At 40.1% G+C, this 16,807-nt stretch overlaps 1 protein-coding gene across 4 annotated transcripts in view; it reads left to right on the top strand.

Annotated features, from left to right (window-relative positions):
• Nucleotides 1-16,807, top strand: part of LOC117818931 (ultraviolet-B receptor UVR8-like) — a 322,536-nt gene that overhangs the window by 7,298 nt on the left and 298,431 nt on the right. For all 4 annotated transcript variants that reach the window (XM_034692069.1, XM_034692068.1, XM_034692070.1 and 1 more), the window contains exon 3: nt 2,638-2,812. In XM_034692069.1, the coding sequence (XP_034547960.1) occupies nt 2,650-2,812 (163 nt within the window). In that variant the 5' untranslated portion in view covers nt 2,638-2,649. The remainder of the gene's footprint in view (nt 1-2,637; nt 2,813-16,807) is intronic.

Raw genomic sequence — 16,807 nt, 5'->3', positions numbered from 1 at the left:
AACTGAACCAGAACTGAACCAGAACCGAACCGTACCAGAACCAGAACTGTACGGAACTCAAGCAAACAGAACCAGAACCAAACTCAAGAAAATCCAACCAGAACCGAACCAGAACCGAACCAGAACCGAACCAGAACCGTACCAGAACTGTACCAGAACCGAACCAGAACTGAACTCAAGCAAACAGAACCAGAACCAGAACCAGAACCAAACTCAAGCAAACAGAACCAGAACCAAACTCAAGCAAACAGAACCAGAACCAAACTTGAGCAAACAGAAGCAGAACCAAACTCATGCAAATAGAACCAAACTGGAGCAATCATTATGAATGTCCTCAGGTTGGCATTGAGAAAAATCAGATGCCTCAGTTTGGATGGGCTGATCCGATTTCTCCTCTCAGTGAGTATTTGCCCGGTCTTCAAGAAGACTCTCTCTGAAGGAACAGATGTAGCCACGATACACAGCCTCCCCTCCATCACCTGAATCCTATATCCTCACATGTGATTGTCCGCATGGCCGCCATGCTGACCAATCAAAACAAAGTTCTGTTGTGAGCAGGCTGGGGCTGAGCGCTGTGTGAGCTAAGCAGCGAAAGGAATAAACTGGGAGCCGGCTCTCTCTCGATGTGAGCCGGCTCTTCTGATTCACTATAAAGCATCGGCTCTCAGAGCTGCAGCTTTTGATCATGACACATCACTAATGTGCTTAATCTTACAATTATGAGGGGGCCTTGGACAATTTTCTCACCTGTAAGGGGTCCCTGGCTCCAAAAAGTTTGAGAACCCAACCTCTAGCTAGTAGGAGTGCAAACTCCCGATAGTGAAAACAAACGGAACAACAAGAGCGACACAGCTGCACAGAAACTCCACGTTGTAGACGTGAGAATTTGATGAATTTTTCCATAGTGTGCCAAATTCGAAGATATTAAGACGACAAGTTTTCCATTATGAGAGGCACAGCTGACTTGATTGAAAGGCGGGAACACTGTAGCTGTTGGATAGGAGGCTCAAAGCCCGCCTCTTTACGTTACACTGGCTCCACAGCAGTTAGGTTGAGTTCATCACTTCCAATATGGCACCCGCAGACGAATGGCTTCAGAAACAGATGTCTGACGTCACGGATGCTACATTCATTATTTATACAGTCTATGATTCCAGTGAACTGTTTTCCCCCTACTGGTTTAAAATCTCTGTTCTGTAGAACTTCTGCAGAAACGACAACTGGTCATCTGCTGAATCTGGATTCAGTCTACTTCATTTGTGGATATGCATGTGGCAAATCTTAGCCACGGCTTAAATGCCACTCAGCTGGGATCATGAAACGTGTGGGAGAAATAAAAAAGTAATTAAAAGCAAGAAAAGTGAGCAAATCAAATCCTGCTTAAGGCTCTCATTAAGCTAAGGACAGACCTGCGTGCTTTGAAGCTCTTTTACATAAAACCGAGATGTAACTGGCTCTTAGGCAGTGCCTGATAACATTTGTCCATCATGGACTGCGGAGGGCCATCTGTAGCTTAACAGCAGATGCAGCAACATCTCACTCAAAGGCCTCATTAGTGTTCCGCCTGTTTTCTGAAGTTTCTTTGAAATGCATCTACAGATATGTGCGACAGTCAATTTAGAATCTGAAAATGTTGTGTTGAGTTGCACGCGAGGTAAAAGTAAGTACCGTTATAAAAGGCTTGTTCTTTTGTAATTGATCTATTAATGGCAAAGACTTAAATCACATCCTTCAGTAGAAGCTCATTAATCTATGCCGTGTATGTGCTTCCAGCTGGATAGGTTGTATCCCTGCATTGGGGAAAAAGGGTGCCTTGGTCAAGTCCAGTCTTTATTAAGATTAATGAACAGCTTGACATTTTTAGTCCTCTGTCTGAATCGATAATTTTAATACTCATGAGGGCCAATGGGGATCTAAGCTCGCGGAACACACATTGTGGCCACAGGGCGCATGTTAAATGTCCAAGTGGTAATCAATGCAAAGAAATTAGCTATCGATCTCTTATAGTTTTGTAATAGGTTATCTATTGGTTTGCTCTTTCGGAAAATTCCAATATCAGTCGGATGGAATTGTGTGGTGATATTGCTCTGGGGTGTGTGCGTGTCTGTTGTGTGTATGCAAGCACTTACACGTAGCTTCCATGTGTGTTTGCATGCGAGTGCAGGGTCACGTTCTAATTAGCACAGAGGGCAGATTGTAAATAAACATGTAGAGGGGACTATTGGTGATCTGCATCGGATCCTCAGTTCATTACAAATAAGGCTGGGAACTCAAGATTGTTTTCTTGCAAGCTTAAAGCTGACTGAAACACTGATGCTATATGAACAGCTATTTATTTAAACCATTTTATTGTTTTTATCAGACTGTTAGTTGAACCTCGTCTGTTATATATACTGACTGTATCATTTTTATAATACCATATGATTAATTGTATGATAATTTATGTGTGCTGTGCAGCAATAGGGGGCCATAGTTCTTACCCTGAGCTCTAACCTTATAGAAAGCTGATTCTCTACATAATCAAAGCTCTTGTTTTCTGAATGAAATTACGTTTTAACTTACAAAGAAATACCAAGCAACTAGCTCAAATGACCCTATGTTTCTTCAAACATCCCTCTTCTCTGTCTTTCTTTACAGTGCGAGTTGAAAATGAATCTGCTTTGCTGGGGTAGCGGGGAGCTCGGCCAGACTGGACGTGGCAGACGAAAGGACATTGATACTGCCGAGGCTCACATGAGAGAGTTCACACCAGTTGGGCTGAGAAGGGTGAAGTTGATGGCTTGTGGATCTAGCCACTCCATTGGGATTACAGGTACCAGTCCAATTTCCCTCTGACACTATTTGTGGTCTGTTATTGCATGCCAGCAATATTGTAATGATTTAAATTTGATTTAACCCTCCTGTTATGTTTGTTTCTCAGGGACAGCAAAAATGTTCCTGGGTCAATTTGACCTGGGGAATATTTAATGATCTAAAAGTGTCAGAACCCCAATAATAATCCCAGTAAATAATCTCATTATTAACTTCATTACTAACCATTTAAATCAATATTTAGTGCAATGGTGTTCTTGAATTCTCACAGATCATGGTCAATGAGGATGACTCACTCGTTTTTTCATGAAAATTCATGTTAAAACTTCTTAATGTACATTGGAAAGACCTAAATATAAATACAATAGTTTTACATGACTTAGATTTTTGTTAGTTTTATTTTGCATTTTATTTCATTTTTTATGAAGTGATGTTGATAAATTATTCTATATGTTGATTGCGCTAATTAAGCCAAGCCGAAGAAGTTTCATACCGAAAAAATAATTTTAGCATTTTTCTAAAGATTTTTGAACTTTAAAATGGGTCAAAATGACCTGCAACGTAACAGGAGTGTTAAGCATAATTTTGAGGTTTTATTCAATTTTTTCTGCCTGCATCAAGTTTTTGATTTGCTTGTCAAGCACAGTTTTTTCTGTCGGTGTGTAAATGCTTTGTAACAGACCTCGCTGTAGTCCAGGGTTTCAAACACACAATGTTTTATGTTTACAGAGTTTACACACAAAATGACATGGGGTGAAGTGTCTTCTCCCTTGCCCATGAGGTAATACCGGCCTACTTACTTGCCACTTTGATAGAAACCCCACTGACAGGAAGGGAGGAAGCTCCTTTAGTACATTAGCTTGCAGTGGTCATAAATCAGTAGCTGAGATAAGTCTTATAGATCACCCCAACACAAGGATCTTATACCTCTGCTATCATTACAGGGAAAAAGGTGACATTTTTGATTGATTAAAATGGTGCCGGCTAGCTTAGGCTAAATCATGTTAAGTGATGTGACATTGCAGTTTCACATATCATATTTCTGTCAAGACAATGATGGTGGAAGGCATTGTCAAGGCATGATATCTGACAACAGCAGACATCTGGGGGGACCGGCGGAGATTTATGGGAAGGTTTTAGTGGTCCAAGGGAGATGAGAGAGAGTAAAAAGTGGTCCTTTTTTGTGCATTGTCACTTCCAGACTGACTGTAAATTTTACTCCAGTGCTGTTGGGAATTGGAGACATTTACACATCCTGACAAATTGCCTGTTGTAAAAGTATTTACTGGTCTTGTCCTCCCTTTACTCTTGACCATCTCGCAAACACATACACCCTTCACCGACATAGAAATATTTACCCACAGCAAATTTATGTGACACACGTTTATGTGGCGTACCTGAGCTCCAGCCCACAGCATGTCGTAATGGTGTCACATATAGAGTACGGGTCTCTTGTTAATGTTTTAATAGAGGAGGCCTTGAGTAGGTCATAGTAGTAATACATTACCAAATCGTCTCAGATCTGTGGTCGTCCACTTCAACCAGTCCGGTTTGTTTTTGATCCAAACGTGGCGAAGAAGAACACAAATGTGTAATCCACACACACGCACACACACACACACACATGCACACACACGCACACACACGCACACACACGCACACACACGCACACACTCCCCTTCTCTGAAAGAGACGATCAGCGACAACATTAAACAATCATCTGTAAATAATTGTTGTCATGGCAAATAATATGAATGGTATATGTTGGATTTAGGTTTTCAGATTGCAAGACTGACAATGAATAATTGCTGGTGTGATTTATGACACATTTTTAAATTATGATAATTTGGCCATTATGGAACTTATTTATACAAATAAGACAAAATGAATGGTCTAAAAATGTCTGTAAATTGTCATTTATTTTCTTGTAAACAAATTATATTCTCAGATATGGGTGGAAAGAATAACCTTTATATAAACTCAATATTTTCTGTTGATATTTCTGTCCACTTTTAAATATTGCTCCAATTTTTTAGAAAAGCATTATAAATTGCGACCACTGGGTGGCACTATGAGACTGCTAATGAAAAGAATGGCAGAGTGGAGGAGACGGGGTAGGTAGGGAGAAGGGAGGCCCACACTTACCTCACACTCAGACAGAGCTATAATTTACTAATAGTGTGGGAGCCGCCATTCCTGTTATCTTTTAATAGATTTGTATGGGGGAAAGCAGGTGCCTGTTGTTAATGTGTCCAATTGCCCAAGTTGCCTACAGAATTTAGGGCATCCATCACTGTCGTCGGCAGTGACACCCTGTCGTTCTACTTCACGCGGCGGGCCGGCCGGGCTGGGCTGGTAACAGATGAGGCTTCTCTCTCCTCCAGACGCCCACAGTCACACAGAGACGACCGCCATACGTGCTTGTGCATGCATACACACACACACACACACACACACACACACACACACACACACACACACACACACACACACACACACAGCTATGCAACATTCTTAGAGGGCAAATAAACTCATACCTATTATTATCATAAGGAATGCATACATTTCAGTATGAACATTGTGTTCTTACAATGAAAGAACCCGCCTGTTTAGTGTGTGTAAAACATCTCAAAGTTGATATTCAGAAATGGAGAAGAAGTAACGCTTCGGCAGAGAGAGGTAATAATAATCTTGGTGAACTTGGCCTCACTGCTTTGGATTCTTGAACTTCCAGCTGCACCCTTGAGCTAAGCCAGGGGGCACCATGTTGCTTGCAAGTTTGCCCTCCGCCCTGAAAAACACCCTGTGCAGCTGTGTTTCTTTAGACCTGGCCTGACTGTTGGAGGGTATACAGAGGTGCCTGCTAATACCTTGTTAAAGCTGTTTCAGTTGCCGGGTCTCAGTGAGGTCAGTGTCAGTACTGCTTTAGTTCGAGGCCCTTGATCTGTTGGATGTTGGATGAAGCCAAGGACTCATGTGCTGGCCGTTTGTGACCTACCCTTATTTTCTACAAGGGGGCATGCTTTTGTGAGACCGATGCATCGTGTTGGAAGTCAGATGTCTTCAGTTAGAAATGGTTACTTTTATTCATGTACACAAAGCTGTAATGATGTTTCTATGTTATTCAAAAAGGAGGATTATCTTTTTTTACCCCGTCACGTTCCTTTTTTCTGTTCTTTTTCCATATTAGCTGTGAACCTTTGTCAGGCCTTGGTGTCAGGTGTTAAACAGCATCTGAGGGCTATGACTTAGTTTTTCTACCCCCCTCCTTCCCTCCTTCTCTCTGACGTCTCTCTTAACATAAAACAGAGCACTCACTCTCACAGTAATTGTAACCATCATGTTACTTTTGCACTGTTCTCCAGTGTTTCTCGATGACTGCTATTGGTAAGCACCACTTACAAGTTAAGCTCAGGTGCCTCCCTCATTCCTCAGCTGTGAACACATAGTTCCCTCCTTAACCTAAAACAACTTAAAGAAATTCTAGGGCTGCACTGACATGGTGCGACTTCAGAGCATAGTCTGGATTTTTTAAAGTGCATGATTTTATACCACTCGTCAGTAAAAGAACGTATCGATATATCCTTTATTCTTCAAGTTATAAAAATCCGAACATGGAGACATGCATCGCTCTGTCTATTCAATTAAATGATGTCCATTAAAATAGATTACTGCAGGCATAGTTTTGCCCGGAGTGACTTGGTTCTGAAATCCAATATCTTTTAGCAAAGAGAAATCCTCCAAAAGTAACAGGAACGGACAAATGACCTGATATCCACCTGATATTTATTGGCATTCAGGGCACGGTTACATCTCTGTAGAATCAAAGGAAAAGAAAGTGAGAGATAAAGGCAGAGGGAGACGGATGGAAACAGGAAGACAGACACACACAATGGCAGAAAACAAATCCTCAAGGTGCACACATGACTCTTCTTTTTAATCCAGCCAGCATGCCAGCATCTGCATTGAGGAGAGGGGTTCATAAAGACTTGAGTGGCTACTTCTGAAAATGTATAATTCACTTGGACTGTCAGGAAACTGTTGTTAATACGGAGAGCTATTTTCTCATTTTCTCCTTCTTCCCGTCTTTCTTTAAAGCCATGTGGGCCTTTAGGCGAATGCACCTTTGCCTATACATTTTGTTGTCTTGTTTAATGTTTGTCAAAGAGTGCAATACTCTGAATAATTCTGGAGAAGTATTGGCCAACCCTCTGCATGACAACTCCAATATGTCTGCTTTGGACCCAGCACAGAGGGGGAGCTGTAGTAATAATTTGCCGTTTAGCTGTGTTGATGTTTTTCTACGATTTCCCAGTTGGGAAAGGTGAATGAGTGGAAAAGGGGGAAAGGGGAAAATAACCTCTGTCCTTGCTTCTTGCCCTCTCTCTCACTCAATGTTTTTGTCCTTTCTACCTCACTCTCCCCCTTGATCTCTGTGCTAATTTGCTCGAGCAGGTTGACCGTTTCTTCTCTCTTTTTTTTTTTTCACTCAGTTGCTTTTTAAGGTTAATCACAGGACAGAAGTGTTTATGCTTCTGTAATGTGGGCTTAACTCTTGCAGTGGAGCATGCAGGACACTAAGTATGTGTTTCACCATCATCTTCCTCCTCTGCCTTCACTCCGGAAAATAAAAAAAGACAAACGTTATTGAGAACAAAAGATGGGGGAGAGTCTTGCCAATTAGAAGCTAATGAGACAAGCTTGTGAGGATATCCAAATCCTCAACGTGTTAACGTTTACAACTACCCCCCCTCTCAGCCTCCGTCAACCTGCGCCTCCCCCATCTGCCCTTGCACCCAGCCTCTTGTAAGGCGGTGAGGGCACCTCTGAGGCCCTCTGTGTGATTATTCACACATGGCCATGGCCCTTGTGCTTTATGCAGCAGAGAGAAGAAGAAAGAAATGCCTTGCGTATGGCTAATGTAGAAACTGACACATGGCAAAGGCTCTATTATTATATATTTTTTTCATGTCATTTTTTCCTCACACACACCAACTCCACCAGATCTTCTATAGATATTTAGATTGATCCAATGAGGCACTTTGTCCCTCGCCATCCGTTCTCAATTTTCCTCAGTACAGTAAAGCCAGGAATTGGGTGGGAAGGTTGTGGTTGTGGAGGTTGGTAAGGGAAACACATTTGATAAGTGAGAAATAATATGCCAAGAGAAAAACCAGTCATCCCATTTGCCTTTGACATGCTTTTTATCAGAGCTGTCTGTGTTGGAAGTGAAAATAAAAATCTGCTTTTGTAATAGAGATCTTTGGACAGCCTGAATGATTCGCCACTACTCTGTTCCGGCCTTATTTTCTCCGGAGTGTGTATTGGGGAGTGTGTTTGGAAATCTCAGTGGGGAAAATCAAATGTGAGTTGGCCTGGAAGTGTTGCAGTAAACAGTGAGAAAAAGCAAACACAGGCCAGATCAGGGAATATCATGCAGAGTAATTTTTGGACTAAAAAGAATTGTGTAATGGAACAGCACAAATTCCCCTCTCCAAAGGGACTTCTAATTGATTCTGTGCTTCATTACAGGCTTTCTCAGGGAGCAATGGACATCTCACTTTAAAATGAAAACAGAGCCACGCGCATTTAAGTGGATGCCATGGTGATTATTGCGATATAGTTGTCACAGCATTTGGCAGCAATTGATTAATTTATAGCTGTAGCTTATTCTTGAATTGTATTGTTTCTCCATGGAGGTAGCAGGGAGTGCAGCGGTTTGAAAACAACCTTAACCCTGACTGAAACAATTAAATGAACGCAACAAATTGAAAGCGAGAGGTTTGAGAGCACAAAATAATGCAGGGCACCACTTGATATGTTATTTGTCAGGGGCAGTACATTTGTGCATGTTAACTAACTGTGCCACTGGACTTGGCCTGCTCGTAATAGGGTTCCAGCACAAACATTTTCCTCTCAGGGATTTCTATTATTAATTCTGTCTGAACACATCCACAAATGAATAATGAAATAAATAATGAAAACGTTATTACTTTTGGCAGCTGGGTCATTTCTCGTTTCCTGCTTTTTCCTCTGCTTGTTTCCTACTAATTAACTTTCCAAGGAGTTGTCCTCCTTTTCACAAAATGAATTTCATCAGTGTGGTAGGGCACTGGAAGTGTGGCTGCAGAGTTTCACGCAAAAGCAACAACAAGCACAATACACAAGTCCTTTCAGTGGCTGATAATCATATAAAAGGAAGAAACAGAATATTCTTTTGCTCATCTTTTAGTTGCACACAGCTGGTAAAGTGTTAGCCAGTTTAGTCACAAGAGGTTAATTCAACCTGAGCATTGGTACAGTAGTATTCACTCATTAACCCTTCTGTTATGTTGCGGGTCAAATTGACCCTTTTAAAAGTCTTTTAGGCAATATATGCCTTCCAAACCAGCTAAATACAGCATAAAAATATGTGCAGTATGTGACAGAAGAGGTGTCATGTTAATTTATCAACATCACCTCATTAAAAAAATAAAAATGTAAAATAAAGTAAACAAAAATCTATATCATGTACAACTATTGTATTTATATTTAGGGCTTTCCAATGTATATTAAAAAAAGTTTTAACATTCATTTGAATGAAAACGAGTGAGTTATTCTCATTGAACCATGATCTGTGAGAATTAAAGAACACCAATGGACTAGTCTTGATTTAAATGGTTAGTAATGGAGTTAAAAATAAGATAAAAAAATGTGTATTGGGATTTTTGGGTTCTGACATTTTTAGACAATTGAATATGCCCCGGGTCAATTTGACCCAGGAACATTATTGCTGTTCCAGAGAAACGAACATAACAGGAGGATTAAATCATCAGTTTTAACAATATCTTGGACCTGTAGCAAACTGATCACTGAACCACATGAGACGGTGTTACAGTTAAGTATGAAACAGGAACTGCTCCCAGCAATATCTTATTTGGCAAATCAGGGTCCCCTCCCTCCTTTCCCAGCTCCACCAGCACTCATCTCCCTCCTTTCAGTGCTTGCCCTATGCCCCGCACCATGCTGTTAAAGGCTTGTGTGCTGGGACAGAGGCATGGCGATAAGTAGCCCTCATTTAATATGGATCTTAAAGAGGGCAGTAAACCCCAGCCTCAGTAGAAGTCCCCCATCCCTCTGGCATTACTATATAGATGACCCTTCTCTCTCTCCCCTCATTAGAGTCATTGCAAACTCTTTCATACTGCTCCTTCCCACTCTCTGCATTTTACTGTTAATTAGTTTGCTTTGTAAGGTTAGACGTGCGGACGGAGCAACTTCGGGAGTGTTTGGCTGCCATCTGTGTGCATACGGCTCTAACTATGTACAGATGGTGTGTGCTTACTGACAGGTTGCTTCTTGTGGGGAAAAAAGCACGAGAGACAGTTTTGGTTGTTTTAACAAGATTTATGGGCATTCTCAAAGGTTACTGTTTGAGCCGTAATGATGATTGTTAGTCAGCTGTCAAAAAAGGACAATTTAAAGCAAGAGTAATAGAGGGAGGAGCATGTACATTTCTTCATTTCCACGTTCTAAATGATGAATCCTTGAGAACAAAAACGGGGCCGGTGAATTCCTGGGAAAGTTGCTTTGTTTGAATTTTTTAACTGTGAAACATATTGAACCAATTGTGCTGTGGCCACTTCAGAAAAGCTCTCATAATTTGGTCAAGTTAAAATACCATTAGCCACTCAGTGAACCAGTGAACCAGGTAAGTAGAGAGAAAGGCAGAAATTGCTAAATAATTGCTTGACATGGTCACAAAATTAGCAAACATAATCAAATAAGTAGCTGACTGAATTATTTATGACTCTCAGCACAGAAATGTCACACTTTGTTTAAAAGTTTACATTTATATTCAGAAGCAAATTAGATATTCTTTGTTATAGAATTGTATAAACGGTGGCAGCTCAAATTAAAACATGGCACCATTTCTAAAACACTTCTGTTTTTCTTTCTGTGAGTTCCTGCTCTGCCTGCAAGGTGCCTCTTTCTGGTGGGAAACTTGCCCTTGTCAGTTGCAGTTCAGTGGCTAATGCTTTCTACTGGGCATTTCGGAATGACCCACCTACAATTAAAAAAGGGTTAGCAAAATTATTGTTGGCCTCCTGCCACATACTTTATGTGACTAAGCTGTGGTCAAAGACAGATTGTGGGCCCAGAGTCCCCAAAACGTGACTTGCTCTATCAACCCAGCTCTCTGAAAATTGCCTGATGTAATTAGCAAATTGAAGGAAGGAGGAATGAAGCCTGAACATAAATGTGTGTAAATCACAAATTGAACTCAAACACAGTGAATGCCCTTGTTCACACAAGTTTATTTTTTTTGGTTGGAGCTTTTATTCTCATATTGAAGAAGAGAATTTAATGCCTGTGAATGCATCTGGCTGTTCAGTTATTGTATTGGTTTTAATAAATAAACATAAAGTTTCATCCTTTTTTAAATGTTTACTAAAAACACATTTTAATTTGTTCATCATAGTTTTGGAGAGAAAATATCTGGCTCTTTTTTGAGGAGAACATGAAACACTTAGTATTCAAAGTCCGTTTCAAATGAGAGTCAAGAGCACACGTAACTAGACATCAGAGGAAAATAAGAATTTTTGCAGTAACGTCCCAGTTTTATCAAGCACCGTCGAATAAAGGTTTATTAACGATTATAATTTGCTGTGCTGACACCTTTTTCATGATGAAATGGAGTGTTGAGGCTGGGCTGAGAGGTTTTGCAGTGCGGTGTCAGCGTTTGTATAGACAGAAGAGAATCTGTCATTTCATTAAATTTGCAACACGTTATTCATTATCATGTATTGACGCATGTTACTTGGTGAGACAGGTCACAAATAACATATACGGACGTTTGTGCTTCTCGGCGCTTCCAACGCACACATATTCAAACTAGTGGAAAATTCTAAAGGTATGACATTTTACATTAAAAGATGCCTTGCATCTCAGCAGATTTGTTTGCAATGCTCACTTTGATTGAAACAACAAACACCAATCTTTTTTTGCTGTGTGTGTATCTGAGCACTGCTGTTCTAATGACTACAAATGAATATAGAAATTTCAATGTATAAAGAAAAACTAATTTACCACGGCTATACAATATAGTTAAATGAATACCAGCTTCTTTTGTCTTTCCTCTTAAAGACCTCAAACCCTACCGCGTGAGTGAAGAGGATCCTCTACAAACGTAGAGGTTCCTGAGCCAAAAATACAAGAGAAAAAAAGATTGCTTTGTTCATTCCCCCCCTCCTCTTTCTCTTTTCCACTCTCCCCAAGGTTCTATTAGGAAATAGATCCCAGGTGTTCGATAAGCCTGTAGTGGACATGACAGCAGTGCAATCAAGTGTATAAATTTAATTGCAGGCTCATTTTGTGCCGTTTATTAGCCGTTTAGGGGCACATCGCTCCACTTGAACCCTGTTATTGCCAGACAGAACAGCTGTTTGGTTCCTTTTTAACTGTTTGTTTCATGGCATAGTTTTGAAAAAGTACATGCTTAAATGCCAAATGCTGCTTATAAGAAATAGAAATGATTTTTCAAAAGAGCATGTATGTGTGTGGTTATATGAATGTACATGTAATCATTGTTAAAACACACTTTTCTGTCATTTTATAATATGATTAGGAAAGTCATTTAATTTAATCAGGCAACAAGAAAGCTACACAAAAAACATTTGATTGAATTTATGTTGTTTACACTAGAAAAAATAATATATAATACCAACACAATGTTTTGTTTATCATTTAAAGGAATGGAGTTATGTGGACACAGAGATAAGATAAAGCATAATTTTCTGTAATGTACAGACAAGATACTTTCTATACCCACCTGTCTTTATATAAGAAGAAAGCTGAACGCACACGTACACACACACTCTGAAAGGGGGAGAGAGTGAGTGTCTTTGCATGGCCCCCGTGTCCCTCTGCTGAGCTGGGTTTTTCTGTCCTTCATTCCTGCTGCTGGACGGCGCCACACACCGAGAGTCCTGCAGATGTACTTGCTTCGGTTGAAACCTTCTTCTGATGCGACACCCCATTAATAAAAAAAAAAGCCTGGAAAAAGCTGTGCTAATTGTTACCATGCATTCGGCCCAGGCATTCCTATAAATCACCCGACTAATTGCAACAAATTGTGGGCTGACATTAAGCTATGATTCCGAACGGGCAAATATTCATCAACATTGCAACTAGCCCCATAAAACACAGAGCCGGCCCTTTCCCAGGCCAAATGTCTATCTACCATCTTACTCCCCCCCCATTATTTATGGATCTTTTTGTCCTCAGCGTTTAAGTGCTGCATGGTGAGTGAATGAGACGCCATCTTGTTTATTTATGAAGTCCCTGGCTAAGGCCAAAGTAGTGGTGTGACCAGTCATAGCCTTGTTCTCCATGTTACCTACAGCCTGTTTTTCGCGCTGACTGCCCTCTATTGATTATTGTGTAGCCTGTCACAACAGAATTACCTTGGAGCATTTGTGTTAACGCAGAGCTGCTCAGTTACATTGTGAAGAATGATTCTGTACAACTGTTCTTAAATCAGTACTTATGACAACTTTAAAGTTTTATTCAGAGAAAATAAGTCCCATCATGCCTACTAGGGATGTGCACAATCGATTATCTATTAATTGATTGTTAAGAAATTAATCGAAGCACACATTTTTGTTTTAAATTTTCAGTCACGTGGAACAAACATCATGTGATCTCATACTTCCTTCAGCTATCAGGGAGGTGTTTTTAAGTTTAAAGCATGTTTCGATCTGAATCAGCTGTTAAAGGTGTTACGCACAGCTGGCGGCTGTGGCTGTGTGTCAGGTCTCCACGTGCGCTTTTTAAAAAAGGATCAATACGCAACTGCTACCAACAACGACACAGACACGAAGGTTCACAACTTTAAACAAGACATTTCCCCACCCTTGGATACAAAGCCCACAGACTGGTGGGAATTGCTAGTACACTATGTTTGCAGAGCAGCAACATCAGAGCTGCCCAGGCTTTTCTGCATGCTGGACTGACGATGATCCCGTTGCGCTCCCGTCTGACTCCTGACCGAATACACATGTTTATTTTTCTCAATAAGAACGAGTAGACAGAAAACTGGACACTGTGAGTCTGAAGTACTTTTCTGTTTTATTATGAGCCTTCACTATATAAGACTATGTCCGTGGAGAATATTTTTACGAGCCTGATCGTTGATAATCAGTTAAACATGTACCTGTATTCAATACCATCAGTTATATGCATTTTGTTGCTGTAGAAATTATAATTTAGGTGGAAAAAAATGTATTTTGCCTTGTTTTTGACATAATAATAAGGTATTTTTTTTATTGATCGTTAACATTTCCAAAAATCAATCACAGAAAATACTTAAAATGTACATCCCTAATGCCTACCTAATAAACTGATTTAACACAGGCTTTTCTTTAACTTTTTGAAAAGGACTTTTCACCAAATATTCATTACATGCACTACCGACTTGGATAGTGTTTGATTCCCTGCCAAGCAGTCATATGTTGGAGCATTTAACCTCTCCCACAATGTTTATTTCATGCAGACAAAAGGCTAGTTAAAGCTCTTTCTCTACGGTCTGACAGGCACCATAACTGTCACTGCAAATGATCTATTTCACAGCCCGATGCTTTACTACCACTAATGTTTCTCTATCCTGCCAATTCAACCCTGGTACTGTTCAAAACAGCTACAGTAGTTGTCAAAACAGTGCTTAATAGGCTGTACCCCAGGTGTGCATCAGCAGCTAAAGATGTTGGAGCCAGAGGTCAGGGTCTGATTTGTTGTGTGGGAGTTCACAGGGAATTTTGATGTGCACTGATCAATTCCACACACCAACATGCACATAAATCAATTGTACATCTGGACAGAATGTACACTGGTGCACATGGTGGACGAGCATATGTGTGAACATGCACAGACATGCACAAATGGACTTGAGTGACTATAAAGCAATTAATCATAAATCTCTCTCAGCATTATGTGAGCATGTTTTCACCCCTCCTCCTCCCCGTCTTACCTTTATAACCCCTGTCTATCCCTCTGTTTTAATCCTAGCTGGTTTGATGGACCACAGTAGCTGGCACTACCACAGGGAATGAGGGTGATGGGCTGAAGAAGAGAGCAAAAAAAAAAATCCTTTTGACACTGTTAAACATTGACGGGCTTATTACCGTGTTCTCTGATTCAGCTGGATGTGTTCAAGGATCTTCTCGGCAGTGAAAAAGGTCAGCTGCTCTTAGTTGTGCTCAGCTAGAATACTAATACTGTCCTTATTCAAATGATCTGCTCCAGCGCTTATTAAATTGATGGCCCAGGCGCTCTAATTTAATAGTGTTGCGGTCCAGGAGAGAGACACAGCTGCAGTCACAGGTGAATTAGGTGCTTCTGAGGCAAAGTTCAAGCAGGAGCCCCCTTTGCTTTTGGGATGCATTTTTCCCAGCAAATTAGCAGTCAGTGGCAGTTGTGCAATTAATTAGCGCAAACCAGGAAAAGCTTGTCATTTAATAAGGTGCTTTTTTCAACTCACACCTCACCCACACATAGAAATATCTTCCCCTATCTTACAATATCTCATCCCTTCCTTAATCCCTCCCTCCCCCTTTGTGTCTCTCTGTCTCGGTCTCTAGCCTCCTCCTCTCTTCCACTCCACTTTACATAAACAGAGGGAATTGATCCATTAGGTGGTGTTCTATTAATACTATTTTATGTACTGTGTGTCTGGCTAGATGAAAGCAGTAGGTTTGAAATTTTTTTTGTGGCATCAGTGTTTGAGAGCTCCCTCTGGGTTGGCTGTAGAGAGTGAAGATGTGCCACTTACTGATTACTTTATTCAATCAGTGACTGACTGGACACATTTCACAGATGTAGAATTAAATACAGGATATATAAGTTGTGTGAGTGTAGAAAGGTGAGGAGTGCTTGTTTGTATCTGAATATACAACCTTACATTTGTTGCTACTCTTTGTGAGCACATGAACCCCATAAAAAACTTTACTTGTTTGGGTGGACTTTACTTTAAAATGTAACATGTTTACAAGACTTGCTTTAGATTTCAGAATTTTTCATCCTCCACCACAGGAATGTGTATGCGTTTTGCATAATATAACCCTTTTTAGTTAGTTTGTAAGTGATGAGCAGAGAGCATTATTTTATGAGTAGCAACTTTATCTGACTCAGAGTAGAACATATTATTCAGTTTGTCTGTCTTCACCTTCTAACCTTTTAAATCCATCCCCTCATTGTCCCGTATAGACAGAATTTGTACTTCAAACATTTATACTGAGCATTTTATATCGCAGCAGTAGTTTCACTATTAGAGGGGACATTTGTGTGGAGTAAATGTAAATGATACACTTCCTGTGTAAATTCACAGTCCATTTGTTAAACATATGTAACTCAATTCTAGTAAAAGGCCTATTTACACTTCCAAGTATAAGTGCTCTTGAGATCTAACCTCTAAGTGGTTATTCTATCATGATGTTTCTTTTTCTTCTCACAAGACTATGCATGTTTATATTCTTCTTGATGTGAGAAAGATATTTGAGAATCAACCTTCTAATTTTATAGTTTGCTGTCATAAAAAGAAATCTATTTTGGTTCATGTTATTCTTTTTTTCTTCAAATTCACTAAGTATATATTAAAATTACAAATAAAGAAGATACATTTTTTTGAAAATAAAATATACATTTTGCCGCATTCATTTCTGTATGTTTATTAGGGGCACTGCAAGATATACCAGTTTTCCTGATTTTACCATATTTTTTAAAGTTGTATTTTTGGGGCTTTTACATCTTTTTATTTAGACAGGAGAGGACAGTGGATAGAGCAGGAAACTGGGTGAGTTTGAGAGATTTGGGGAATGACGTGGGAAAGTGGAATCGAACCCGGGACAACTGCTATGTGGGTGCACGACTTAACCATTAGGCTGTGATGACTGTATTATAAGAATTTGTTGTAGCATCAAAACTACACTTTTATAAAATCATTCCACTAAAGTGTTATTAT

The sequence above is a fragment of the Notolabrus celidotus genome, chromosome 9 (assembly GCF_009762535.1).
Source record: "Notolabrus celidotus isolate fNotCel1 chromosome 9, fNotCel1.pri, whole genome shotgun sequence".
Classification (NCBI taxonomy): Eukaryota; Metazoa; Chordata; class Actinopteri; order Labriformes; family Labridae; genus Notolabrus; species Notolabrus celidotus.
The sequence above is the reverse complement of the archived record's forward strand: the minus strand, read 5'-3'. Positions and strand labels throughout refer to the sequence as shown.